The following is a 27062-nucleotide window of genomic DNA, read 5'->3' on the forward strand; positions in this document are numbered from 1 at the left end:
TCCAAAATGTGACAAAAAAGTCATACTCAAGTATGTCGTCCAAAATGTGACAAAAAAGTCATACTTTAGTATGTCGTCCAAAATAAGACAAAAAAGTCATGGGTTAGTATGTCGTCCAAAATGTGACAAAAAAGTCATAGGTTAGTATGTCGTCCAAAATGTGACAAAAAAGTCATAGGTTTGTATGTCGTCCAAAATGTGTCAAAAAAGTCATAGGTTAGTATGTCATCCAAAATGTGACAAAAAAGTCATAGGTTAGTATGTCGTCCAAAATGTGACAAAAAAGTCATAGGTTAGTATGTCGTCCAAAATGTGACAAAAAAGTCATAGGTTAGTATGTCGTCCAAAATGTGACAAAAAAGTCATAGGTTAGTATGTCATCCAAAATGTGACAAAAAAGTCATACTTTAGTATGTCGTCCAAAATGTGACAAAAAAGTCATACTTTAGTATGTCGTCCAAAATGTGACAAAAAAGTCATACTAAAGTATTTCGTCCAAAATGTGTCAAAAAAGTCATACTATAGTATGTCGTTCAAAATGTGAAAAAAAAGTCATACTATAGTATGTCATCCAAAATGTGACAAAAAAGTCATAGGTAAGTATGTCGTCCAAAATGTGACAAAAAAGTCATACTATAGTATGTCATCCAAAATGTGACAAAAAAGTCATAGGTTAGTATGTCGTCCAAAATGTGAAAAAAAAGTCATAGGTTAGTATGTCGTCCAAAATGTGACAAAAAAGTCATAGGTTAGTATGTCGTCCAAAATGTGACAAAAAAGTCATAGGTTAGTATGTCGTCCAAAATGTGACAAAAAAGTCATAGGTTAGTATGTCGTCCAAAATGTGTCAAAAAAGTCATACTATAGTATGTCATCCAAAATGTGACAAAAAAGTCATAGGTTAGTATGTCGTCCAAAATGTGACAAAAAAGTCATAGGTTAGTAAGTCGTCCAAAATGTGACAAAAAAGTCATACTAAAGTATGTCGACCAAAATGTGACAAAAAAGTCATAGGTTAGTTAGTCGTCCAAAATGTGACAAAAAAGTCATACTAAAGTATGTCGTCCAAAATGTGACAAAAAAGTCATACTAAAGTATGTCGTCCAAAATGTGACAAAAAAGTCATAGGTTAGTAAGTCGTCCAAAATGTGACAAAAAAGTCATACTTTAGTATGTCGTCCAAGATGTGACAAAAAAGTCATGGGTTAGTATGTTGTCCAAAATGTGACAAAAAAGTCATACTTTAGTATGTCGTCCAAGATGTGACAAAAAAGTCATGGGTTAGTATGTCGTCCAAAATGTGACAAAAAAGTCATACTTCGTTAATCTGACATACCAATACTTTATCAGATTACAGGTCAGCTCTGTGGATGCTGCTATTTTGGAACACCTTGTTTTTGCCAGCAGTGATCAAACTAAACATGTTATGAGTTCTGGTGCTAACTGAGGGTTACATATTTTCTCCAACACACTTGGAATTCAGATTTTAAACACTGTACCTTAAAAACAAACAGCGTTGATAACAGTTATGGCTCGTGGGTAAAAGCTGTTTTCAGTTTTTTTTGTCTGTCTTAATTGGACTGAACCATATCATGATGTCCGGGGTGATGTAGGATCTTTCACTATATTTGGGCCTTTTTAGGCCTTTTTGTAAAGTTCTTCCAGGGAGAGGAGAGAGCATCTTCTGATACAGTATTTAAAGTAGAGCTCTCGTACAACAGCAACTGGTCATTTCTGTGTCCCTTAACAGTATTCCTCTCAGATATGCTGTTTGGTGTGGGTTTGGGTTCTCTGTTTCAGAGGGTTACAACACACTCTGATGTGCAGGTAATATTTTCCTCAAACCTAAAGAATGTATCATTTCATACATGAGATTTGACACCCATGAACACAAGACTCTTCTCTCCTCCTCCTCAGATTGAACCAGAGGGTTTGCTGACCTGGATTCTCGCAGGATCTCTGGGTTTGTCTCTGGTCCTGTCCTTCGTCATTGTTCCACTGTGCCGGTTCCACTTGGATCGGCGCTACGGGTTCTTCCTCATCGTCTTCTACGCCATCTTCCTCTTCATTGCAATGCTCACAGAGTTCGGCGTCATACAGACCCAACACTGAGGCCAGTTTCGAAAAAAAAACAAAACAAAAAACTGAGAGCAGACACAAGAGACTTCTTTCGCACTGCCGTCAGTTTGATGAACCAAGTGGACAAATGACTGGCAGATCACAGTGTTCTGCTGAGACTAATTACACTGTGCCTTTGTTCAGCCGCAAAGAGGAGAGAAGTCTGTTAAGTAACAGAACATGGTCAATTCTGCTTTGGTTTTTAGGTTTAAAAGCTTCGCCTTCTGTGTGAAAATAAGCGGTTACCAGCAGGAGAAATCCAGCAATGCACTTGACAATCTGAACTGTTTATTAAAATCCCTTATGAGGTAACTGAAATACATTACAGAAAAGGAAGCTATATAAAACACTGAATATGTTGACAATGAGTTAGGAGATACACCAGTATTGTTTAGGGCTAAGAGGAGTGTAAGTCTTTATACTTTTGGTCTTTAGACGACTTGGTAGTGTCCATGTTAATACTGGTCGGATGAGCCGTTAAACTAAGGCATCAGGTTTAAGTACTCCATGTTTTACAAATCACAAAGGCCTACAGCAGTACATGTACACAACATACTGTGGTCGTACAGGCTCAGGTTTCAGTTGCTGAAGTCTTGAAAGGGCCAGAAAAACAGGGCCAGGGTTCAACGCCAAACTAAAAATGGGCTGCTGTCCGTCGGTGCTGCTGGTTTATGAAGGAGCCACGTGAAGTTGTCTCTCAAGTCAGTCTAAAAAGGCCGAGGACAAGTTTTCCCACTGTCACAGAATGCTAAGAAAGTTTGTGGTTATCACTTGGAAAGTGTGCGTTAGTTGATGCTGTGAGGTCCAGTCTGTGAGTTGAGCTGCGCCTCGGGGAAGGGACACGGGTTAGAGACAGGACTGTCCAGATCCCGCTCCAAGCTTTGGTCTGTTTCAGACAGGTTTTCCCTTGAATACTCCGTGTACCACTCCTGGAGAAACAAGTGCAAACGGTCAGGGGTGAAGGAATAGCAACTAACTTCTGTCGTTGTATTCAGGGTTATCTCATTTTTGTTTTACCTGCATCTCTTCCTCGTACATTTTCATACTGAGGTCACTTTTCGTCCTCGACCTGCGTCCTTGGTACACCAGAGACGAGTGCTGCACACGTGCGAAAGCAGAATGAAGGCTTATTGGTTTGATTTCAAATCGAGAAATTCAAAGTAAAAAAAAAAAGGTTTTCGTGTATTTATACTTACACCACTCCTGTCCATAGCTTGTAGAACTCCTTGTAGAGAGCTGAGGGAGGACACTCCTGGACACGTCTGTTTGTACAGCTCTAGAGTGGCCAGGATTTCATCTCGACTCACCTCTACTTCAAACACGATCCCATTCTCATCTACGCACGGAAATTAAAATCACTTACTGATCTCCAACTTAAATTTGACTCAGGGTAACATTTTTTTTTTTGCAGATTTTCAAAGTTACAAACCATTTGTAGTAAACTGAAATGTAGCATATACAGTGTTATCCCTAACGATAACCTTAACCTTCTGCCACATCTGATCTCCATGAAGACTACTGGTCCTGACAAGGTCAGTGTTTATGCCAGAAAAGGTCCACACACACTAAAACAAATCCCACCCTCTGGATTCTCCAGTGGTTCCCTGTTTTTGCGGCTGTAGTTCATTCGGAAAACAAAGGCATCGAGGATAAACGCCACAATGATGGTCATCACTACCTGGAGAACAAACGCACAAACAAAATATCACACAAGTGTTTACAATCACACACACACACATACACACGCACGTGACCACACAGGCCTCACCATGGTTACAATGTAGAAGGTCATGAAGTACAGGCGGCTCCAGTGGCTCGTCATGGACGTTATACCTTCCTGAGGGAGAAGAGAACACGGCAGCGGTGAAACAGTGACACCTAATGATCAGTGAGAAGACTTGCAGAAGGACTTGTTACCATGGTGATGTACCAGTTGTTGACCACAGTCAGTTCAAAAAGAGTCACTGGAGAGAAAAGAAAACGAACACAGTGAATAACTGGAAAACAAAAATGTATCCTAAGCACAAGTTTTGTCTGTGTCCCTACAGCTTATCACAGTTTATATTTCTCTGTGCCATAATGTGGATCTCATTATTGTCTAAAGAATTATTAAAAAATAAAGTACATCAGCCACACAGTTACAATGGTGACCTACATATACTGTACATGTATTTATCTTTTTTTTAGAATATGTTTTTCTTTTCATTTGTGGACATTAAATCTGTGACATTTAATCAACTGCTTAATAAGTTGCCAACTATGTTGATAATGGGTAAATTGGTTTAAGAACAATTAAATACATACAAATGTTCTTTGCTTTTCTATGACAACACACTAAATATGTTTGTGGACAAAGACAAACACAAGGATATAGACAGTTATTATTCAATGTTGCAACATTTTCTGACATTATAAGCAAAAAAATAATCAACAGATTTATTACTAATGATTATTAGCTGTGGCCCTTGTGGACTAATTAATTAATTATTAATTATTATTAACTAATTAATTAGAACACAGAGAATTACTATGTTAAATGTATATACAGAGGCTATGGCAATATTATATCCTTTTTTCCCAGCAAAACCTATAGGTAATCTGATTAAATATTTATTTTCCGGATTGGAATTTGTGAAATTTGGAAATTCGTCAAAGTTCAAACTTAGCTTGGTTCGTTTTTATGAACAAAAATAAAAAATGTGTGACTTCTGTACAATTATTGTAACTCACATCTAAAAAATAAAATAAAATCCGATAAAAAACACATTAGGTGAAGAAAAAAGTGCATTTCGTAAAGACTCTAAACACACACCCCCCAGGATGTCCATATAAGGAGTTGTGTACAGGGTTAACTCATTAATTAACTCTCATGTACGAGATGATTTACCAAAGCTGCTGAGAATATTGTTGAAGTTATTGAGATAATAGTAGCCTTCTTCCAGAACGGTGTTGTTGCCGTGTGTGACGTTGAACTGTCTGTAGGAGTCTGCCACTGTGCTGGTGCTGAGGAATGAATTGTGAACGTAATTAATATTCTTATGTAACAGGATATAGAAGGATGATGAGTCGGAAAGCCGCATGACTCACTTGCAGCAGTTTGGATAAACGACATCTGCAAAGAACTCCATTCCCACGATTGCAAAGGAGTAGTAGAAGATGATTAAGGTCAAACCCAGACTTGCCATCCGGGGAAAGAGCTCGAACATGGTGTCCAACACATTTCGATACCTCTGCTTTATCTTAAACAGCCTGTGATAGATGGATTGGCAGATGTGAGACGGTGGTGTGTAGCTATATGGTCTGCTTGAATGGTTGAAGGAGAAAGAAAAACACACCGGAGCAGTTGAAATGGTCTGAGCACCACAACGAAATAAAACGGCTCCATGTTGAACGCAAGAGCCACCAGACCCAGGAAGGCAAACACCGTCACAGAGAAGTCGAACCTGGAGAGACGAGGAAGGTAAAAAAATACAGAATATTACCAAAAATAATATATAATAACTGTGTCACAAATCTCCAGTTTAGTATTAAATTATGTATTAGGATTAAAAAACAAAACAAAAAACACATTACTCACAGATTCCACCCAGAGCTGAAATAAGCCGTTGGTCCCAAACCTGCTACTTTTAATAAAACCTCCACTCCATAAACTGAAAATGGAAGGACAGAGAGTTATTATATTATATTATATTATTAATCAATTCAGTTTGAGAAATGTTTTTATTAAAGTGGAATCATTTTGGTTTGTGGACAAAACAAGACATTTTAGAACGTCATTAATAACACTTTACTACATTTTCTGGACCAAACAAGTAATCAAGAAAATAATCAACAGATTAACCAGTTATTAAAATAATTGTGAGTTGCAGCCAGAAACTATATTATATCCTCCTGGTTGTGATAATATCTTTTGTCTTCTTCTTCTTCTTCCAATAAGTTCTGGCAGGCTTTACACTAAGAAGTGCAATGCTGCCCTTCACAATTCGGAGTTTGTCATTTGCTGTAACCTTAAATAAAGGCTAACAAGCACCTGAGTCACAGTCAGAGTAAACTTCAGCTTACACTAAGCCTTAAAGTCAATATTGTCTCCGAGTGTCATAACACGTGACACACTGAGCATCAGTAGACCGGTGATTTACGTTTACGTTTACTTTATAGAGGGCACATTTTCCTGAGTTTCTTTTATTTGCCTCTTGTCAGGAATGACAGTGACTAGTATTTGAGAAAATGCTGATCTACTGGGATTTTCACCCACAACCATCACTAGGGTTCACAGAGAATGAACCGACTACTCAAAGTACAAGCATTGTATGCAGAAGACCACACCTGCTTCAACTCCTGATACTTTATTAAGTGTCCCGTGTACCTCATTAAGTGGAGTGTATGTTATACATATGTACTCTTTGGACAGTTTTATTAAAATAATATTATGTTTTTTTTTATGTGACTGGGAGACAGCATAGAGTCTACTCACTGGTCAGGAAAACAATGTAACTCCAGGGGACAAATCTGGACCAGGAATGTCCACCTGCAGGAAGACAGAGGTGAGACACATCTGTACAGCAGCAATCCTTCCCTCCCTCCCTCCCTCACTCTCTCACACACGTTTAAGTTAAAGAGAGAAGTCTTACTATTTAGCGTGTACGTCTCCACAAGGATCCACACACCATTGATGGCCACCACCACATCTGCAGTCACATGAACACATGAAACAGTTTAAATGGCGTCTCTGAGGAGAGCACAGTTTCCCATGAGACAGGGAGGACGGAAATGGTCGCACACTCACACATGGCATACTGGAAGGCCTTCGACTTCACCAGCAGGTTGATCCCTATTAAAGTAGAGAAGTAAGCACTGAAAATAAGGAATTAAGATTAGTGGTGTCCAGCGCACAAAAAGAACAGAAACAGAGAACTTACCTTTGAAAATGAGGAAGGCCGTGTGAGGAAGATCATCGAACCAATGTTCTCCGCTTCTTCGTGCCTAGATTACCGCACATGTGAGATTATTTTTAAAAGAACTGCAACAATGAAACTGAAAGCTGATCTTTCTGTAACTTACTTACCTTCCATTTAAGGCCAGTGACTTCAAAAAACTTATAAAAGTCCTGTAGGCTGTGACAAAGCAGACAAGAAGATGTTACTGTGCTAATAAATGCAGGATATGGAGCGAAAAAATAAAGTGTGTGTGTGTCGGGCTTTTATTTACCTGAGCATAGGAGCCCCCGATGTGTTCAGAGCTTTATACGTGAGGAATCGGTCTCTTGCAGACATGCGTGGTCTGTAGAAACGCATCAGGCCGTCAAACTGTTTCAGCGACACACCCATCGGCCTCTGGACGGGAGGAAAGAAAGCAGGGACTGAGTTTTATAAAAGAAAATGAAACAATATTATGTTACAGTTACAGCTGGGTAACTGTCTTCATCCCTATCTCCTGATATTGAAAATCTGTTTACACTTGATATCAAATTTGCAGCACCTCAAAAGCATTCACGAGAATGTAGTACACCGTTTGACCGAGATCTAACAAGGTTCATGAAGATTGGTATTGGGATGTTTGGCCTTTACGACAACAGGGAACGTAATGACGTATTTAAATACATATACAGGACTTTAATATGGAGTCGGTTCCCCTTTTGGACGAGAAGACCTGGCTCACAATCTCTGTTCCACTTCATCCCAAACATGCTCGATGGTGTTAAGGTCAGCTCAGTCAAGTTCTTCCACACCAAACTCAAAGTGAAACCATGTCTTTATAGTCCTTTCTTTGAGCACTGGGACACAGTCATGTCAGAATAGAAAAGGGTCTTCCTCAAACTGTAGGAAGCATAACATTGTCTTGGTATTTTACTGTAATGTATAATACGGAATTAAATTAAATTCAATTAAATTGGTATCAAGAAAAGTGTCGTTCAGGAGTTTGAAGCGACGTCTAGATATCTCGATCACATTTTTGCAGTCGTACCTGCCGGCTAACTAGCAGCTGAAAGGCGTGGTCAATAGCAGAGCGTTTGTGCAGCAAAAGAGATTTGAACTTCATCTTCTCCACATCATTGAACGTATCAAACACGACTGCCAGGAGCTGCAGAAGAACAGAGAGAGAAATTGAAGGCAGTAAATTACTTTTTGTAAAGCAGTTCTGTTTTGTTTATTTTGTTTTTTTAATCATGCCAGGCTTTTTTTATTGTTTATTTTTTTACCAGGTTCATAACGAAGTAGAGCTCTATAGAGAGGTAAACGATGAAGAAGATACAGGACCAGCGGTTCTTGGAGTACGCTGGCATCATCACGTCAGGGAAACTACAAAAAAGAGGAAGTGTGAAAAATGTGCAATCGGCTGAAACAGATGGTAACCATGGTACTTTCATCACACTGGTATAGTTGTGTGCATAAGCTTGGTACTTTGACAGCAGTTAAGTGAAACCAAAGTTCCACTGCCCTGCATCATCAACGGTGGCCGTGAGCGGAAGTAAAAACAGGGTAGTGAGTGGGTTTTGCTGCTGTAGTGGAATTCAGGGAGACCACACTCACCAGCAGATGTGTTGTGTCTTCCAGAAATCACTGTTTCCTTCACTATTTTCACTGGAAATCACTGGTTTATTGTGACACTGCAACTTTTCAGGTGCCACACTAATTCACTTTCATTGTAAAACGCACCGGGAAGTTCAGAATTTAGTTTGAGAGCTGGAACCATGTAAGAAAATAAAACCACTCTGTACTCTACTATAACTATAAAAGATGACAAGTATCTATTGCATACCACGTGTGCTCAAAGGAAATTAAGAACAGGGCTACTATTGAGTTGTGCTGGACTTACTTTGCTGTGGTCAGCAGCACAAACAGACTGACCAGGCTGTTCTCCAGAGTGTTGAAGTACTGTGAGAGAGAGGAGATGGTTTGAGTCAGGAAACGCAACCACAACAGAGACTAGAACTGACAAAAGAGAAGAATCACACAGAGTCCAGCACACTAATGTCAGAGCAGATAAGAGCGTCGACGTACCGGGTCAGCCGTGTTTGTAGAGAAGAGGCAGAAACCTGGAAGATAAAAGAGGCAAATCAAACAAACTGAGTAACAGGAAAAAACAACCGAGCCCCCACTGAACTACAGAACTACAAAAACTACAGCTGCAAATAATGATTATTTTTATAATCGATTCATCTGTTGATTATTTTCTCAATTGATCGATTAGTTGCTCGAAACTAAATAATTCAGTTTTAATCATTTCTTTGTCATACGGCGCAAAGACACCAGAAGAAAACTCACATTTAAGAAGCTGACAAATCTGACAGTTGTTAAGCATTCAATTTATTACCCATAAATAATCGATTCAGCGTCGTAGCCCTAATTTAAAAACCTAATGTGCATTAAAAACAATGCACATTTAATCCCAACATATTCTTACCCAGGATAGCAAATATAACCATGAAGAAAAGCAGCAGCAGGAGGATGTCAATGAAAGGAGGGAGGGACTGGAAGATCTGACGCAAATTTCTACGTTGACAGAAAAAGAAACATCGTCAGTGAAGAATGCATTTAACAGTTAAATCACAGGTAATGTAATGTACTTTATTTCTAAAGCCCTTTACAACAACCAAAGTGCTTTACAAAATAAAAGCATGACAGACACAGCATGGTGTGTTCAAGTAACATGATCCAAGAGTCATTGCGGGCTGTTCATTTCTGCTTTAAAAGGAGAAGAACATTTGTTACAGTGTCTTTGAAATAACTTGGAATTGCACAAATGTGTTATGTGTAACAGCTTCATGGTTTAAAAGGGTGAAAATGACTGTATTGGACTGGTATCGGTAAAACCTCAAGATGGTGAAATCGGTATTGGACACAAAAGTGGTATTGTGCCATCTCTAGTCTTTTTGAGTTGAGCTCATGGTAAAACAGACAAACGTTGTAGAAAACATAACCATCTTGTTGAAGGCGAAAAGGCAAAGGAGGTAAAAAATAAAGCCAAATAATTCATTAAGCATACAAATCCAAATTGTTGAAGCAGCAGAAGTTTTAATTAAGTTGCCAAGACTTTGACCTGACAATGTTCATTTGTGTATGTGTTTTCACTAGGGCTGATTAACATATGAATAAAAAATAAACATCATGACAAGACACAAGAAATCATGTTAGGTTCTTGAATGTCATATTGTGATAAAGGCTGTTGCAGGCATTTAGTCAAATATGTTATTAACTTAAATATTGATGGACAATAAAAGAAATGAATTACCAAATCTTCAGTTTAATTTAATTCTGATTATATTTGTACCAGCACAATATGACCATATGTATATGCAATATTTTATGGTCTCTTAAAAAGTCCTTTATTAAACATCAACTACCCAAAGAAATTCATCACATTCATCAGCTGAAATTAGGGCTGTAACTGACAATTATATTCTCGATAAATCGAGCACTTGTTTTGTCCATAAAATGTCAGAAAATATTAAAAAATGTTCCTCACTGAGGAGATTTTCCTGATATTTTATGGACCAAACAAATACTCGATGAATCAAGAAAATAATCCACAGATTATAATCGTTAGTTGCTGCCCTAATCTAAAGTCCATATCGTATCATGACGTACCTGCGCACAGCACCACAGTATCTACAGTCCACCAGGAAGATGGGCCTCAGAGCTCTGGTCACTCGCATGTGAGACGTTTGTCTGATCAGAACCACTATGGCCTCCACAAACTGTAGCAGCAACACGCACGTCTGCACCAGGAGAACAACATGAGATCATGAACACTACACAGTGACAGAGGCTACACAACCACAGAGCATCCATCTTGTAAACGTTACCTTCACCATGGTCCTCTTGTGTCGTATGAAAGTGTGGAAGCCTAACCAGCGGAGTTTCATGCATAACTCAAACGCCACCATCACCAAAGCCAGCAGCTCCAGAGTGGCATGAACCTGCATGGAAATATCAACCACAGTTGAACAAAATGCTGCAGAAAACAAATAAATAAGGTCTACTATGAACAATGAAAACCAGGCTTTCCTGCTCAACCACAGCTGAGAGCCAGTGAGAAAAGGTTTTAAGGCTGCAACTCCAGATTGTTTTTATAGAATGACTATTTCTCGATTAACCGACTATTTGTCTGAATCTGAATCGATATGACGTGACAAATCTCCTGTGTTCACTCACATAGACGTCCAGGCGCAGTGAGGGCACAGCGGGGGCTTCGCACAGTGACAGCATCATCAGCAGCAAGCCTGTGAGAAGCTCCATCATGTAGAACAAGTGGTTGTGAGCAAAGAGGTATGCTGCCAGGGCCTTCGGGTTTCGAGGGTGGGTGAAGAACTTATCATTGTTCTCTCCTTCCTGTGTGTGAAAAATTCAGTGAATTTAGGTGAAATGATTTCCATTTGGCAGAAAAACTTAATCAAATAATTAGACATTTATGTATTTATTTTGCGTGTACCATCACCTGAACCGTATGAATTGTTGTTTTCATGAACCCAGAATTATCCCTTTATATTTACGTCAGTAAATTCTACATTAGATTATTTTCTTGATTCATTGCTTGGTTTTCAAATATCTTGTTTTGTCCACAAACCAAAATGATTCAGTCTTACAGATTTCTTTCTTTTAAAGAGCAACGAAACCAGAAAATATTCACATAATAAAATGAAAAACACATGTAAGCCACATGTCTCCAGCCACCAGCTGACATTTTATTGTGTACTGTGTTTTTATTTTCAAAATAAAGTGTGTTTTAGCAAGTCATCCAGGAAAAAACATGTCCAGGAAACATTTGTGAGTGCTCTGATCTATGGACATGTTATCTATGCACACTGAGAACTGATGAGGCCGCTTGAATGAGAGGTGAAACAACTTCCACAAAACTTCTACTTCACATCTACCCTCTTAATGTTCTAGCATTTCATAAAACTGTGGCTCATAAGACACAGAGATGGTTTTATAAAAAAACAAATGGTTATCCAGGACATTTTATCATTTGTGTTTCCCTATATGTACATTACACTTCCACAAATACTATAAAAAGATTTATGACTTCCCGCAGGTGTTCATGATAGAAATATTGCCCACTGAAAGAGCAAAGGGTTTAATCATCTACAAGTCGCAGCACGAGTGCAATAAAACCATCATATGACCACATCCCCTCAGCTGGAGTTGCTCTAGTCTGTACCTGTAGATAAATGGCTGCCTCTTGGTAGTTCATCTCCCAGCTTTGCCGTAATGACACATTCTGGGCTCTGTAGTTTTGTGGCCCTGGAGTGGAGATCACAGCATTGTTCACTATGTCATAGTTGCCTCCACCTCCATCTGGAAGAAAACACAGACAGGTCAGTGTTTTTAAACAGCTCTTAATTCAGCAGGAAAGCACAACAAACTTTTTCATTCAATGTTAATCTGTGTATATTTGTTGTACAGGAAAGCATGCACAGTATCATTTTAATATTTGGCTCAGAAACACAGAGGAAAAAGAGAGGAGTGCGTTCGTACCAATGGAGTTGAGCTCTAATTGTAAAGCGTAGGAGGAAAAGACTACAGGACTCTCATTATGAATATGATCGTCATGGTACCCAGCTGTCTCACTGCATACACACTCCATTGATCAGCTCAGAGTGTATGTGTGCTCTGCTCCGAGTATATTAAGGTCCCTCAAGTTTGACCAACAAGTTTATGTGTGTGAGCGTGTCTTGGTCATTCACAGTGTGCTGGTCTTGTTCCAGCGTCCACGCACATCTGGAGATGCAGATGGTCAAACATTCCATTCAGGCCTGATGCAAACTCCAGACACACAGTGAACTCCAGATGCGCGTTGTCCACACAGATCCACAAATGTCCGGGCAAAGATGGAGGACCACTCCACAATTACAGACAGTGCTTACGGCGCTTGACAAGTGGTTGCTTCGTTGCTTCTTTTGAAGAAAGCGTCTCTTCCAGTCACGTTAATAAGAGATGCTATAGAGGCCAGCAACAGCACAATGTGTCTTGAACACTTGAACATTGAAATTACTCTCCAGCCTCCTGCAGCAGAGTGTGAACTTTGAACCAAGAGGCAGATAAATGAACCACAGGAGGAATCAATACAGTGCTGCAATATGAAGCATGAACAACTGAGAGCATCTATCTATCCAATAACAGTGTGACAACAGCATGCCATTGTACAGATATACAAAAAGTCATTCCATGTGTCTCTCTACAGCTGCATGTTACAGTCCTATACGAGCCTCTCCGGGTGATCTTCCTTTCGTCACGCTGTTCATCACATGTTTCTGTTCCAGTCACACGTCCTTGGAATAAAACTTAGCAGAGACAATATGAGACTCAAAAATGCAGTCGCAGGCACTTCCTGTCCGGCATGATGGCAGCAGATAGAGCTGAGGTGTGAAGATTAAATTCCAGTCCGACTGTCATCCTCACAGGAGTTTACCCGGTGCCTTCCGTGAGCCACTCCAAACCCTCACTTGTGAAGAAACAATGACACGTTTGGAGCTCCCGCTCAATGACATGTTGAGGTCAGGCTCGTAGAAACACCAACAGAATGAGCAGGGAAAAACATAAAATGTACTTTTGTGGTGATCTGCAGGATCCACCCCGCCACCATCAAAACAAAAACAATGTTTTCTATCCAAAGAATGTGTCACTGATGGGATACAATGCAGCCTTCTTTCTCAGTGTCCAAGTTCAAACTCTCTACAGAAAACTCCAACAGCAATCAATTAGAGTTCTGTGATAGTTCCCCTCCTTGTCCACCACTCCTAGATATCCTGAGGGAAAACCTCCTCTGTGCTTCCTGTTCACTTCCAAAGCCAGAGAAAATGAGAAGGCTCACACACAGAGACACAGTCACACACAGGCTACAAACACACATACACACACACGCTGCCTATGAGCAACAGGGAGGGGCTGAGGGGTGCATGTCCGCTGAGGCAGCAGTTTCTCAGGTGGGTCATTTTGTAGCTTATGTGTGAGGAACACAAAGGCAACAGGGTAACCATGTGAAGCAGACGCATGGATACCCATACATACACACACATGTGATCACAGTAAAGCTAAAGCGGTGTGGCCTGGACGACGTGCAGCTGTTTGTCGACATGAAACTGCACCAATGCAAACCCGGTAAGTAGATGATGAGCACTGACCTCATGTCACAACATATACTGCTATGATACACACCTGCTGATATATACAAACGTTGTCTTGTTTAAAAAAATAAACTATACACAATGCTTTAAATATATTAATGTAAAACTCTTAATTGGCTTTAAAGTTATTAAAGATCCAGTGTGTAACATTTAGGTGGGTTTATAGACAGCATTTCTATAAACCACCCAAAAGTGTGTTTGTTAAAATACTTTTTTTTTTTTATTTAAATAAAAAAATGTTTTTATTAAAATAAAAAAATTTTTTTTAATATTTTTTAATTTGTAGCCTTAGAGTAAGCTTTTAATGTGAACTTTAAGCAAGGGCCTTGCTTTATGGAGGTCGTAGTTCCCTGACATGCTTGGGTGACGGAGAGGTGAGTGGATCTGCAATCTGCTAGTGAGTGTACTTTTTTCTGCTTTGAAAGCCCAGTCTGAAATATTTAGAATGATTTACTGGCAGACATATAATGCACTATCCTTAGGTATGTTTTGTATTCATGTATAATCATTTAAATCAGCCATTTATATGTATTTCAGTGTAGAGATGGCACGATACCACTTTTTCGTGTCCAATAGTAATAACAATATCACAAACTCGAGTACCTACTGTTAACAAAATCAGCCGATACAGTCATTTTATACCTTTTAAACTATGAACACATTTGTGCTGAGTCATTTCAAACTATTTCAAAGACATAATTCTCCTGTACTGAATTGTAGATCAATTAAAAAGACTTAAAAATCCTGAAAACATGCATTCATCTCCAACATTTAGCAAGGAAATGTCTAAAATCCCAATATTTAACAGAGAGACAGCACTGCCGAAAACTGTTCGTGAGCTGAATCACAACCCATTAAGCCCTATTTCAGCTCAGTGACTGTGTCAGGCGGAGTCTGTGTTCGGTCATGCAGGAAGTACTGAACTAATATTTTCAATGAACTGACTCTAATGATTCAGTTACACCGAAAACAACTGCTTTGCTCGTCACTAGTTTGTGTGTTTGTGTTGCATTTAAAACGACATCTCAGTAGTTTCCTGCAGCCGTGCTACAACGATCCCGCCAACGTTGAATTGGTACTTTATGGAAAATGATGTGCGTGAGTCGAGTAGTGCTAGAACTGTTAAAGTGGAAAAGCGCCAATATAGTTTGTCCATTGTGGGCTACTGTACTGTTAAAACATGGTGGCCCAACATGGCAGCCCCCCATATATGACCTGGCTCTTGATGTTAATATAAAAAGGTACATTCTGGGGTAATGAAAAACAACAATGCATACAATCAGGTGTTTGTACTCTTTAAAATGTATTTTATCTTCAGTTTTTGCCAAATGAGAAATAATTCTACCAACAATTTACACACTGGACCGTTAATAATATATTGAACAGCAGCAGCAACATCTCCACAACCACAGTTGAAGTATAATAAAACTAAGGACATGACATTTCAAAGTAAAACTCACTCTCGTCTCCTCTCTCTGTGTCCTCGGTGAGCAGGTCGCTGTTTGCTTCGTCCCAGGTCAAGATGAGAGGAACGTCGTCGTCAGAATCCATGATAGCAGCTCACTTTAGATTGATTTATGTTCAGTAGCTGGATATCATCAGAAACAAGCTCACAAGCTAAAAAAAAACAAACAAACCCTAAAACCTTAACGATTCGTTCTGCAAACCGCAGTAAAACAGCTGCACATCTTGTCTGTGCAACAGACGACGCGTTATTAGCCTCTGGTTGTTGGCTAACGAATCGAGTACGCGGGGCTAGCGACAGTAATAGCAAACGGATAGTTGGAAACAGAAAGTCTCTGGTGTCACGGGAAGTGGCACATGTTTAAGAGACGTGAAGCAGACAAGGCCTGTGGCTTTCACACTCGGTCCCAGATGACATGTCTGACCGCATCAAGCAGTTCTGTCACCGCAGCTAACAAGCTGACACTGTCCGTCACGGCGTCGTCAACGCACACCGGACTATCTTCGACATTTCGTATCATGTGCGTGTTGTTCTCTCTTTTCATCGACAACCAAATACACCGGTTAAATAACGAGATTAATGTTTCCATACAAATACACACTAGCCAAACGAAAGCAGCAGCAGGAACACGGGAGTAGTACCGCTATATCAACAAACATTTGCGACAGCAAAACGATTTACTGCAGTGGCTGTTTCCCAAATTTCCAAAATAAAAGTCGCTGACAGTGCTGTGAAACCCTTGTTATATACAACTCTCTATTTATGTAATTATTTATTCATTTAATAACGTACTGAAACACTCTAAATATGTATTGGCGGGTGTGTGTTTTTTTTTCCTGCGTCAATATGTGCACGTGATATAATGTTGACATCCGTATTATGTGGTATCCTGGCAACGGAGTAAAAAAAAGCAAAAACTTCCGCCTGCGGTTAACAGACGAGGTGACCGGTATGTAGCTCATACTCTCACTACTTCATATCAAACAATTAATATAATATTAAGCTTAATATGTAACTGTAGAAATAATTATGAATAAAAATGTCAACATTTAGGAATTTTAAGATTGAAAGTAACCGAAACGTGTAAACTGCATCTACATCTCACATGCACTGTAATCTCATGTAATCTTACCTAATAGTTAGCTGCAACTAACGACTATTTTATATAATCAATTAATCTGTTGATTATTTCATTGATCGTTAGGTTCCTAAAATGTCAGAAAATGTCGAAAAATGTTGATCAGTGTTTCCCAAACCTGGAAATGAGGATGTTCTCAAATGTTCAAAGTCTGTGTTATATGGAGCAAAGAAACCAATACATATTCACGTTTAAGAAGCTGAAAAATCAGAAAGATTGTTTTAATTATTTAAAAAAACACTATCAAAATCGTAGATCAATTCAGACCCAATTCATAATAAAAGTAAAAGTAATTAAAAGTAATCGTTGCAGCCCTAGACAGAATTATGTTATTTCTAATATTGTATTCCTCATTCTATGTACATCTGTGATGTATGCTCTTATGTGTCATTCTAATATTTTATTCCTATTCTTTGTATTTCTGTGCAGTAGCTATATTCATTTTTTTTTCCTTAATGGCTGCTAAGACCCCATTCTTTTTCTACTCTGTTTCTCATTTGTTTTATCGTATTTTACTTGTTTGTTTTTGTGCACTTTAAAGGGAAGCGCTCTAAATTGTGTTGTTTCATGTATCCAATGACAATAAAGGTATCTTAATACATCCATGACCTGACATGGCGTTTCCAAATAAAATTCAGTTTGAAACTGTATGTTTTACATTTTACTTATTTATTTACTCTTGTCCTACCTTGCAGTACCTGTACAGTACCCTACAGTATGTCTACAAAGGGGGCAATAGTTGTGCCAACAACAAAGGCAAAGGTCCAGCTTGTGGCTGTTTTAAAGAACAATGACCGACCACAGAAAATGCTGCTCTCTGTTGAGGCTCAGCGGATCTCACGCATATTGGAAAACTGCATCAGTCAAATAGAGATTGTGGCAACACTGCCTGCTCTGCTGCATTTAAACAGTGCCTCAAGAGTCGTGGATGAAGAAATTATAAGGGAAATTAAAAAGCATCAACTATTATATGAAAGACTGAGAAAGACACTGGAGGATCTCAAGCAGGAATCAGAGGGAGAAGATGATGAGGGGAGGAGGAGGTGGAGAGCAAAGGCTCAGCTTGAAGTGGACATCAAGAACTCAGTCAGGGATCTGCTCCGGCTTTTCCGCTCCCATCCAGATGCCATTTTTCATTTGAGGGCAGAGGAAGGAATGGAAGTAGGAGAGAGTGAGTGCAAGCTAATTAAAGGGCTTAAGAGGTTTCACAGCCATATAGTAGACAAACTGCTGACAAGTCTGGATGAGGAGTCGCAGCTGGTCCTCCACAAGTCTGCGTCTTCGTCCCCCGCCTATGATCTGAAGAACTTGGCTTCTCTGGAAGAAGAAGTAGCTACAGCTAAGAAACAAATAGATGCAAAGGTGAGATACAAAAGAGGACGTTGCAAATTAATATAGTCAACTGTCCTTCTCCGTCTCACCTTTCTTTTTTTCTTCACAGATTGCTCAGAAAAACATTGAAATCAAAAATGTGCAGGAAGTATCTTTTACATCACTACTCACAGACAAGAAGAGTCAGCCACAATTCAACATATCTATGAGGCAGGCCAGTATGCAACAGGAAATTGATCAACTGAAGATTCGGCTCAGCAATTTGATCCTTGAGAACAAGCAGGCAGAGAGGATACTCCAAGAGGTACATTTAGTTTATCTAACAATAGTTAGAGTTAGAGTTTTATATTGTAAACACCAATAGTGACTTTTTGTATTTTTTCTTCCATGGCAGGAAAATGAAAAAGTAGAGACAGAAATTGAATACTTGCTTCAAAAATTTGACAGTGAAGTGGAAGAAATCCAGGTACAAAGAATATGACGTGTTCAATTTTCTCAGATGGAGTTTGATCTGATTTGGTTCAGACTTTTTCAGGATGTCTTGATAATGTATATATAATTGTGACCCTCTCTTTTTGCCACTATCGCCTCTCTCAGGCCGACCTGGAGTTGAATGAAATTGATCACGAAAGGGAAGAGGATGAGTTGAGGATGCTGGAGAAACCATTTTCTGTCTTGGAGGAGGAGTGCAACCAGATTCAGGAGAAGCGTCGACAGGCAGAGGAGCAGAGACAGCTGGAGATGGAGGAGCTGCAGTTGAAGACCAAAGCTGCTATTTTGGCCCAAGCGTGGTGGAGAGGCTACAGTACTCGCAAGGCCTTAAAGAACAAGGGCAAAAACAAGAAGGCCAAAAAAGGAAAAGGCAAGAAGAAATAAATCACACACAAGATTCATCACCCTGGTGCTTGTCATTTATGTGTTCTTAATTCAATAAAGTCTCTTGTGTTTTAAACTGGTATTCATAGTTTATTTGAGTCACAGAATATCTGTGATGCTGCAGATGACATCAAACTATGAAAAACCAGCAGACACTGAAATATTTGAGATATTTATAACCAGTGTCCAACAGCTTGTTTTTTTATTTTATGATTGTTCATGAGCGACTTTCCATCATTAAGTCTCATTCATATGGACGCACCCGCTGCTATTCCTTTAATGGCCACAGGGTGGCAGTACAGACTCTTATATCCTAAATAGTCAATTATCTATATTAAATCACATTGGCAGTCATGCAAACACCATCAACAATATGTCTTTTTCTTGTAAATGCTGTGTCATTCATATTTTCACCTTCTTCTGCTTCTAACGTGTCACCTGTCATTTCATAACGGTTCAGCATCACCATCTTTATCTGTCCCAGGAGGAGTGTTCCTTCCTTTCCTGTGTATAAAGTGGAACAACTGAGTTTCATACATGTTGGTTCAACCTCTGGTGTGGTCTGTGACTCTGGATCATGTGTGGTTACCCAGGTTAGAGCGGACTGGAGGGGACCCGCGTCCCCCTCCAGTCTGGTCTGGAGCTGGGACAGTTGATTGCTCTTCTGCAGCAGCGTCAGGCCGTGCTGGTCGTCCAGTGTCGCCGCCTCTTTTCTCTGCTGGTCAACCTGCTCCTGTGCTTCTCTCTCCCTCTGCATCATTGAACTGTGACACACACACAAACACACACTGAAGGTGCAGCACCACAATTAAACTTCACATGTCAAACATGTCAGAGAGATTTAAGCCACCTTGCCCGAGACAAGGAGCAACTACTGATAACATCACACAAATTATTGCACTCTTAACATATAAAACCTGAAGAGCTGAAAGGTGCTACTTCACACAGTGAGGCTACTGTTAACATTAGGGCTGACTTGTGTAATAGTGTGTGAATGATTCTCTATGAGAAGACATGTTAGGTGTTCCTCTGTGTTTTCAGCTAATAGATGTTTCAGTAAATGTTTATATGATGTCATCACATGTTAAAATGCTCACATTCACCACCTGCTCTGCGATGTGCTGGTGCACATGTGTCCGTTTCATCAGTTCTGCCTTCTCGCCTTTGTCCTGCCATTGTAAAAGAGATTCGTTGACTCAAGGTTTAGAACTGAGAAACACGAAGAGAGAGAGAGCTGATAAGGCTTAATTAGCATTGTTTGAACTCATTTGAAAATGGTTTGAATATAAAATAATGGTGAATATAATAGACATGTATTGTTATCTACTATCAATTAACCTGACTAATTCAATTGAATTCTAGTCTGTAGTGTGTTCTTAAATCCAATTAGTCCCTATCTTAGTTGAACTCTTAAAACTATTATAGGTACTCACTCATCTTTGATGGACACTTTGGACTTAGAGCCCACTTTCTCTTTCTTCTTATCTGTCTGAACTACTTATATTTTCCCAAAAAATGTGTGATGTTTTTCCCACTTAAAGCTCAATAATCACACTAAATATCACACCTTTCCACAGTCGCATGACATTGCACGGACACACACCACGCCCCTCAGCTTACACTGGACTGAGAGACACAGATACACATGATGACACTTTTTAGTAAACATGTCAGTCTGTCATCAGCTGTGTGAAATTGTTAAGGCTGTACATCAGACCAAAGGATGATTGAGAAATGTGTGGAAATAAACTCCCGCTGACCTGTCAGTGGGTCATGCAATGCAACCCAAACATAAGGATTTTGTCCTTTTTTTTAAAAAAAAGGGGGAATATTTATAGGATCTATATGATTCTAGATGTGTAGAAGAGACAGAGTCTCACAGTTTCCTCTATTAAGTCAGTCAGGCAGTATAAATGTTGTGAATAGGACTGGCATCAGGGACGGTCTTCTTCAATGGAAAATTATGTCAATTTTGTGAATTTGTAGCGGTGTATAGAAGCCAAATATGTTGTTATAATGTTGTGATTTAAAGTGTGATTTGCCCTGTGTGGTGTTGCTGTGCTGCCAGGCAGTAATGTTACTGCTGTGGTTAGGTGTTTGACCCAGAAGAGCTAAAGGTTTTTGACCGCTTGTGGTATTAATACGCTTGTCGTCATCCTGAAGTTTTTGTCGTTGGAAAGTGGAAATTCATTGACAACATTCACTCGCACTAAGGAATAAATGTCACTGTACAGCATCACCCGAATTGTGTCTGGACAACAAATGGAATGGTGGTAACCAACAAAGTGAGGCACATCCACCAGGTTATTCCTGGGTCAAATACCTCAGTAGCTTTGTGTTACACAATACATATTATGAGTGGACACCAGTTTGATTGACAGCTGGTATAGTCCAATAGTAGCCTGGTTGTCAGTGAGGCTTCAGAATTTCCAGTTACAAAACATCAACAAGGCATAGGTCAATTCACGATTCTGGAGGCTCGGGAGTTCAGATTCTTATGGATGGCATCACAACCAGTTTCCACTCAGCCAAGACGTTATTTGTCATACTGATAGCGCCAAAACAGCAGGCTCTGGAGGTCAGCACACTGCATTTCACAAAACATCACAACATTTACCAAAACACTACACTCTACAAAACACAAGGACACTTTACAAAAGTCTCCATCATCTAAAAAAAAAACAACACTACAACATTTCACAGATTGCAGATAGGCTAGAGAACAAACCCTTGTTTGTGCTTAGACAATTTTGTATTTTTATTTTTTGTTTACTTGAAATGTGCCATCAGGGCCACTGTAGATCCAGTTAAGTTCAATGAAACTCGCATTATGGAGAATATTAGCAATAGCAGGACACTGCATGTGTACAGCTCAAGAATGTTGTCATCACCTGAAGGTAGAGCTGTATAAGACATAAGAGTTAATGGTAAGTTGACATGTTACATGTTCACACAGGGAGCTGCAGGGACAGGTGGTGACAGGGGGAAAGGTGGCATTAGCCCACTTAATGGAAATGCTGTGTGCTTCTATTTTTTGCATAACAATCATCAGGCGTGGCGAAGATGCTGATGCCGAGTGTGACAGTAGCACAACCAGAAAAAGGCATCTGATGTAAATGTGGTTTATGAATACATGCATTTATATGCACGCACGCACACACACACACACACACACACGGGATTAGAGGAAAAAAAGAACGGAAAAAGGAGCAAACGAAAGCCAGTGAAGGGGAAAAACAACAACACAGATAGCTGCAGGCAGAGATGCCGCCGTATCCATTTTTGATGAGTGTATGAATGGCTTACTGAGTATGCACTCAAACACACACACACACACACAGATTACTATATTAATACTAATGGGATTATGCTATTATATATAAAAAAAATCATGTTATGTCAGGTGACCGGCAAAGTGTAAGGTTGTGGAGATGGAGACATCACACTCATGTAAACACCGGCAGACCTTTTAACGTCCGAGGAGGACAAGGAGAGGAAGATAAGTCCAAGTGTGTCATGGCAGACACAAAATGCACGAGGAAGATAATAAATACGGGCAGCAATGTTCATCTATGTCATTATTAACCCCAGAGTAACTTGTTTAAACCATTAAATGTTGCCTATAAGTTGTGCGTATATAGTATTGTTTCAGTGCATTAGTAAATTACCCTCTCTTTACAGTAAGTGGCATTTAATCAAACTCAATTACAGTGCATCATGTAATCGAGGAGTGACTTTTTGTATCATTTACCGTAGTTCAAATCTATCTCCCACTGGGTTCATATAGTTCTGTGGTTTTGAATGCAGCCATGGGCTGTGGTCGTGGTGTTGAAGAAGCTCATGTCTAATGTGTGATCACGGCTCACAGTCAAACACCACACTGACCTCAGGACTCTGCCGCTCACCTGTGAAATCATCCATTCCCTCACTCCTCCACATCTTTTCGAACGGCTGCACGTTAACATTCTCAGGTCTTCTTCTTTCATTCACCTCACTATGCCACCTGCCCGATTGACAACCGGGGAGCCAGTGTCTTCAGATGATCACTGATGAACTCCCTCCTATCAGACATCTGTAAACTTCACTCTCTCAAATCAATCATCTCCAAACACATCTGTTTAAAATGTTAATACTATTTTATACTTTGTAAACATTTGTTAATTTTCTTTCCTATGTAGTTTGGTCAGGAAGGGGCCTGTCAGCTGGAAAAAAAGGCAGTGATATTTCACAGCATTTCAAAGTAAAAGTGTTTGTTTTCATATGGAATGACACATACTCGACAATAAACAACATATTTATGATGCAAAATTAATCTATAAATAACAACAATAGACATAAATAAAACACTTAGATAAGTAATAACACATGGACAACTGCAATTAAAACACTATATATACTATATATATATATCATTTAATGTTGAATGTGTTGCATATTGTGATATACGTAACGTAATGTAATGTTTTACTATGATCAAAATATAATATTGTGAAATGTTGATGCCAACTGCTAACAAAAGAACACATGTGCCAACGCATGCTCACTAGAACTTCATAAAAATATTTGGCGGGGGCCACATGAAATTGATTGGGGAGCCACATGAGGCCTGCAGGCCGCAAGTTTGTCACCTAACTTACCTTTACTTACGGTAAAGTGTATAATACTTATTGGTTTGGTTTTAGTTTTACTGCTCTACAACACACACACACACACGTTTGTGCATTGTCCATAGTGAGGACACTCATAACTACACTTAACCCTTACCTTTACCCTAAACCTAAAATCAAGTCTTATCCCTTAAAATGCCCTTTAAGGGTCATAGAACATGTGGACCGGCCAAAATCTCTTTTTGTTGGTCCTCACAAAGATACCCATACAAGCACACACACACACAGTTGAGTGAACAGGTAGCAAACATTTAGACATCCATAATTAAAGGTCAACAGTGTGATGCAAACAGATATTGAGGGGAAGTCTGTGTTTATGCTAATGCCTTGTCAGACAGAGAGGCCACTGACTCTCTGACACCATCTATTAATAATGAGACAAGATCATAAAAGTGCTCTTGGTAAGAACCAAACAATGCCGCTCCTGGCAAACAATGGGCTATAAAACGGGGCTGCGTGTGCCTGCAGTGTTTGGAGGAGTGTGGGGCTGGGGGATGGGGGGGGGGGGGGGGGGGGGGGTGTTGTATGAAAGGATTTGTTTGTTTATTGATGTTTGTGTTTGTCTCACAGCAGTGGTCTTGTCTGTCCTGTTTGCAAACATGTGTGTACATGAGTGGGGGGACAAGTCTGCGGGAAGATGCAGTCAGCTGAGATGCAGAGACAGCCGAGGCACAGTGGCACAAACAAAAGCCACAAAGTAATAAAAGAAATAAAAGAAAAACTTGAAAAATGCGATTAATGAAGAACAATGTTTTGATCGTGGACATTTCTGGGTGAAGACAGTGTCCACATAATCTACTGTTAAACAATATAGTTTACTTTTTTTTTTCTTGTACAACTGACAAAACAGAGGGTTCTACAAAAACACAGTAACATGAACACCAAGCCACGGTCCCGTCCTGGCCACAGGCACAATCGTGACCTGACAATCTTGCTTTATTCAAAAATGGGAGACTGTGAGGTGCGGCGGTCGGACTGTACTGTGAGCAAATGAGCAGAGCAGCGAAGTGACGTCCGGCTGTTAGTGATATCATTATGCTGTGTGTCCTGTGTCTGGACAGGGGACGTGGACTGAGGTCAGAGGGCGTGGGGTGTAATCTCTGGATTGAATAGGTTAGTGTGTGTGTGTGTGTGTACTTAAATTATTGTTTATATCTTTCCTAATATAGGCAAAACCTCATTAGGAAAGTTTAGGGCTAAATTTGGGCAAATTTAAATATGGTTATGTTAAGGTTAGGGTTAGGCATTAACTGGTTATGATTAAGATTAGGTAAGAGGCTTTGTTTAGGCTGTCAAAATGAATAGAAGTCAGTCCAGGGTCCTTAGAAGAACAGCTGAGCCAACCTGTGTGTGTGCACATGCATTGTTACCTCTTTAGAACGTTTTTTGACACAAAAACTGACCTTGTCAGGACCAGACGTCCTCGTTGAGACGAAAGCCTGGTCCTAATGAGGCACAACCTCATTTCTGAAGCTCTATTTAAGGTTAGATTTTGGTATGGTTAAGGTTAGGGTTAAGGTGTCCCTGTCCTATATTAAGTGAAGTCAGTCACATGTCCTAACAAGAATACCTACACCAACCTGTGTGTGTGTGTGTGTGTGCACATGTCTCCGTCTTGCTAATTGTGCGTCTTTGTCTCCAAGAGTGTGCATTTGTGTGTGTGTGGGATTAGCATGCCTCTCCAGTCCTCTGGCTGTAATCAGACGGGACATTGGCTCCATGACGGCCCGCAGCCCCCACCACCACCCACTGCGGCAGCGTCTCTATCCCTTTCACCCTGTCCTGTGTTTGGCTGCTGGTCTTGGGACCTGGGCAGTATGTTAAGAGTTAAAACAATTATTCTGGCTCACATCACATTGTCCTTTTAAAAAAAAAAAAAAACAAGCTTCCACTGGAAAGAATGACAAGAAAATGGGGGAAGACAAAAGTCCTCAATTTGACCTGATCCTGTGGGATGTAACTACTGTTGTGTAACACAATATTCTATATTTCAGTTTCTTAAGGTGCTTTATGTGAGACGTTTATCATGTTAAGACATGAAATTAGATATAGATATTGAGGAAACATACTGGCCTCGCTGATAACAATGATACAGTCAGTTTATTCCCAAAATAAACTTTCATTTGGAGGCCACAAACTCATACAATACTTGGTATCGGTAGAATGAGCAGCCAGCTGCTAAATCTTGGAAATACTGAGCAACACTGGACCTAAAAAGCCTTGTTACCCTTCTCAAAAACGTCTCAACCAAAGTGGAAGGAGATGAGAGAGTCTGCAGTGTAGGTGCGTTGAGCGATAAACAGCTGAACGTTGAGAGAAAGTTAACAAGGTGGAAACTTTTTCCCAGATGGGAAAGCATCATTTAAAGCCTCTGCTAAGGTTAGCTCATGCTCTCTCTCCCACTTTGTCAGTGGACATTTAACACTACAATTAACTAAAAAAGCATCTTTTTTCCTTATTTTCAGAAAGTCTGTCAAACTTTTTAAGGTTGCTGTTGTGCATATTCTACATATTTCCCCTTCAAATGAAGGAGGAGATGATACATGAGATTCTGAAGGACCAGATTACAGTTTACAGTATATTTCTATTCTTCAAAAGTGGCTCTAAGTTGTTGAATTGTTCTAAAAGTGAGAGAGGAATGACGAGGCAGCTCCAGCGGGGGTGACAGTTTGAGGGTCGTCAGATAAACAGCCATCACTGATCAGGTTAGTCTGAGCCCGCTGACCCTGCACTGGCCTGTCTGCTGTTAGTTTGACCCTTGACCTTTCTCTTTGTCTCACAGATGCAACATGCAGGACAACCCAAGCTCACCCCCACCCCCCCACTCCCAGTAACACACACTTACTTGGCCTCTTATCCTTGACAGCTCTTACGCTCATATTAAGATGTACTTCAGTGATTTCGGGGCTGTTTCAGCCATAAACTCTCATTTAGGGGGAAATTAGCTTGGGCCCGAGTCTTGTTACTATACTGTGCTTAACAGCATTAGACCATTCTTGTGGCTTTTAAATAACAGCGAGGATGGATAGTGCCATTCAAATAAACCTCCGCCATCCTACTTTCTTGCATCACATGTAATGGCAAAGCATTCATTGTTTTACGTAATTGTACTGCCATTGTGCTGTCCTTTTAGTGTACAGAGGTTACTGATTCTAATTACAGATACTTATGGTTCAGTGTATTAAGATGTGCTGACAAAAATGGTTTTATGCATCCATCAAATCTTTTTGCAATGATCTCCACTCAGCTTTGGTCACATATTGGAGCTTCTGAAAATTCATCATAAAAAGAAAAAAAATATTATACCGTATAACCACGGTATAATAAAAAACATGGTAA

At 39.8% G+C, this 27062-nt stretch overlaps 3 protein-coding genes across 5 annotated transcripts in view; 2 read left to right on the forward strand and 1 right to left on the reverse strand.

The window, feature by feature from the left end:
• The window catches only part of slc8b1 (solute carrier family 8 member B1), a 60378-nt gene extending 56104 nt beyond the window's left edge, over positions 1-4274 (forward strand). The window contains exons 14-15 of the mRNA XM_058635778.1: positions 1763-1827; positions 1918-4274. Of these exons, the coding sequence (XP_058491761.1) occupies positions 1763-1827; positions 1918-2112 (260 nt within the window). The 3' untranslated portion in view covers positions 2113-4274. The remainder of the gene's footprint in view (positions 1-1762; positions 1828-1917) is intronic.
• Positions 2385-16350, reverse strand: tpcn1 (two pore segment channel 1). Of its 2 annotated transcripts, none has more exons than XM_058635777.1 (26): positions 15706-16350; positions 12280-12416; positions 11274-11450; positions 10925-11038; positions 10707-10837; positions 9523-9611; positions 9120-9154; positions 8935-8993; positions 8318-8417; positions 8083-8199; positions 7327-7451; positions 7184-7232; positions 7038-7101; positions 6905-6949; positions 6750-6806; positions 6593-6646; positions 5696-5768; positions 5454-5561; positions 5206-5367; positions 5006-5121; positions 4036-4082; positions 3887-3955; positions 3700-3796; positions 3315-3454; positions 3136-3216; positions 2385-3047 (listed from the first exon to the last, which is right to left on the reverse strand). In XM_058635777.1, the coding sequence occupies exons 1-26, from the start codon at positions 15794-15796 to the stop codon at positions 2904-2906; spliced, it is 2481 nt and encodes an 826-aa protein (XP_058491760.1). In that variant the 5' UTR covers positions 15797-16350; the 3' UTR covers positions 2385-2903. The 2 variants fall into 2 exon arrangements, with proteins under 2 accessions (XP_058491760.1, XP_058491759.1); XM_058635776.1 differs by lacking the exon at positions 15706-16350 and adding an exon at positions 12597-13888.
• Positions 14059-19114, forward strand: iqcd (IQ motif containing D). Of its 2 annotated transcripts, none has more exons than XM_058635779.1 (5): positions 14059-14219; positions 17544-18210; positions 18290-18484; positions 18575-18646; positions 18778-19114. In XM_058635779.1, exons 1-5 carry the CDS (start codon positions 14209-14211, stop codon positions 19054-19056), a joined length of 1224 nt encoding a protein of 407 aa, XP_058491762.1. In that variant the 5' UTR covers positions 14059-14208; the 3' UTR covers positions 19057-19114. The 2 variants fall into 2 exon arrangements, with proteins under 2 accessions (XP_058491762.1, XP_058491763.1); XM_058635780.1 differs by lacking the exon at positions 14059-14219 and adding an exon at positions 16535-16659.
• Positions 19115-27062: the final 7948 nt, after the last annotated feature.

The sequence above is a fragment of the Solea solea genome, chromosome 8 (genome assembly GCF_958295425.1).
Source record: "Solea solea chromosome 8, fSolSol10.1, whole genome shotgun sequence".
NCBI lineage: Eukaryota > Metazoa > Chordata > Actinopteri > Pleuronectiformes > Soleidae > Solea > Solea solea.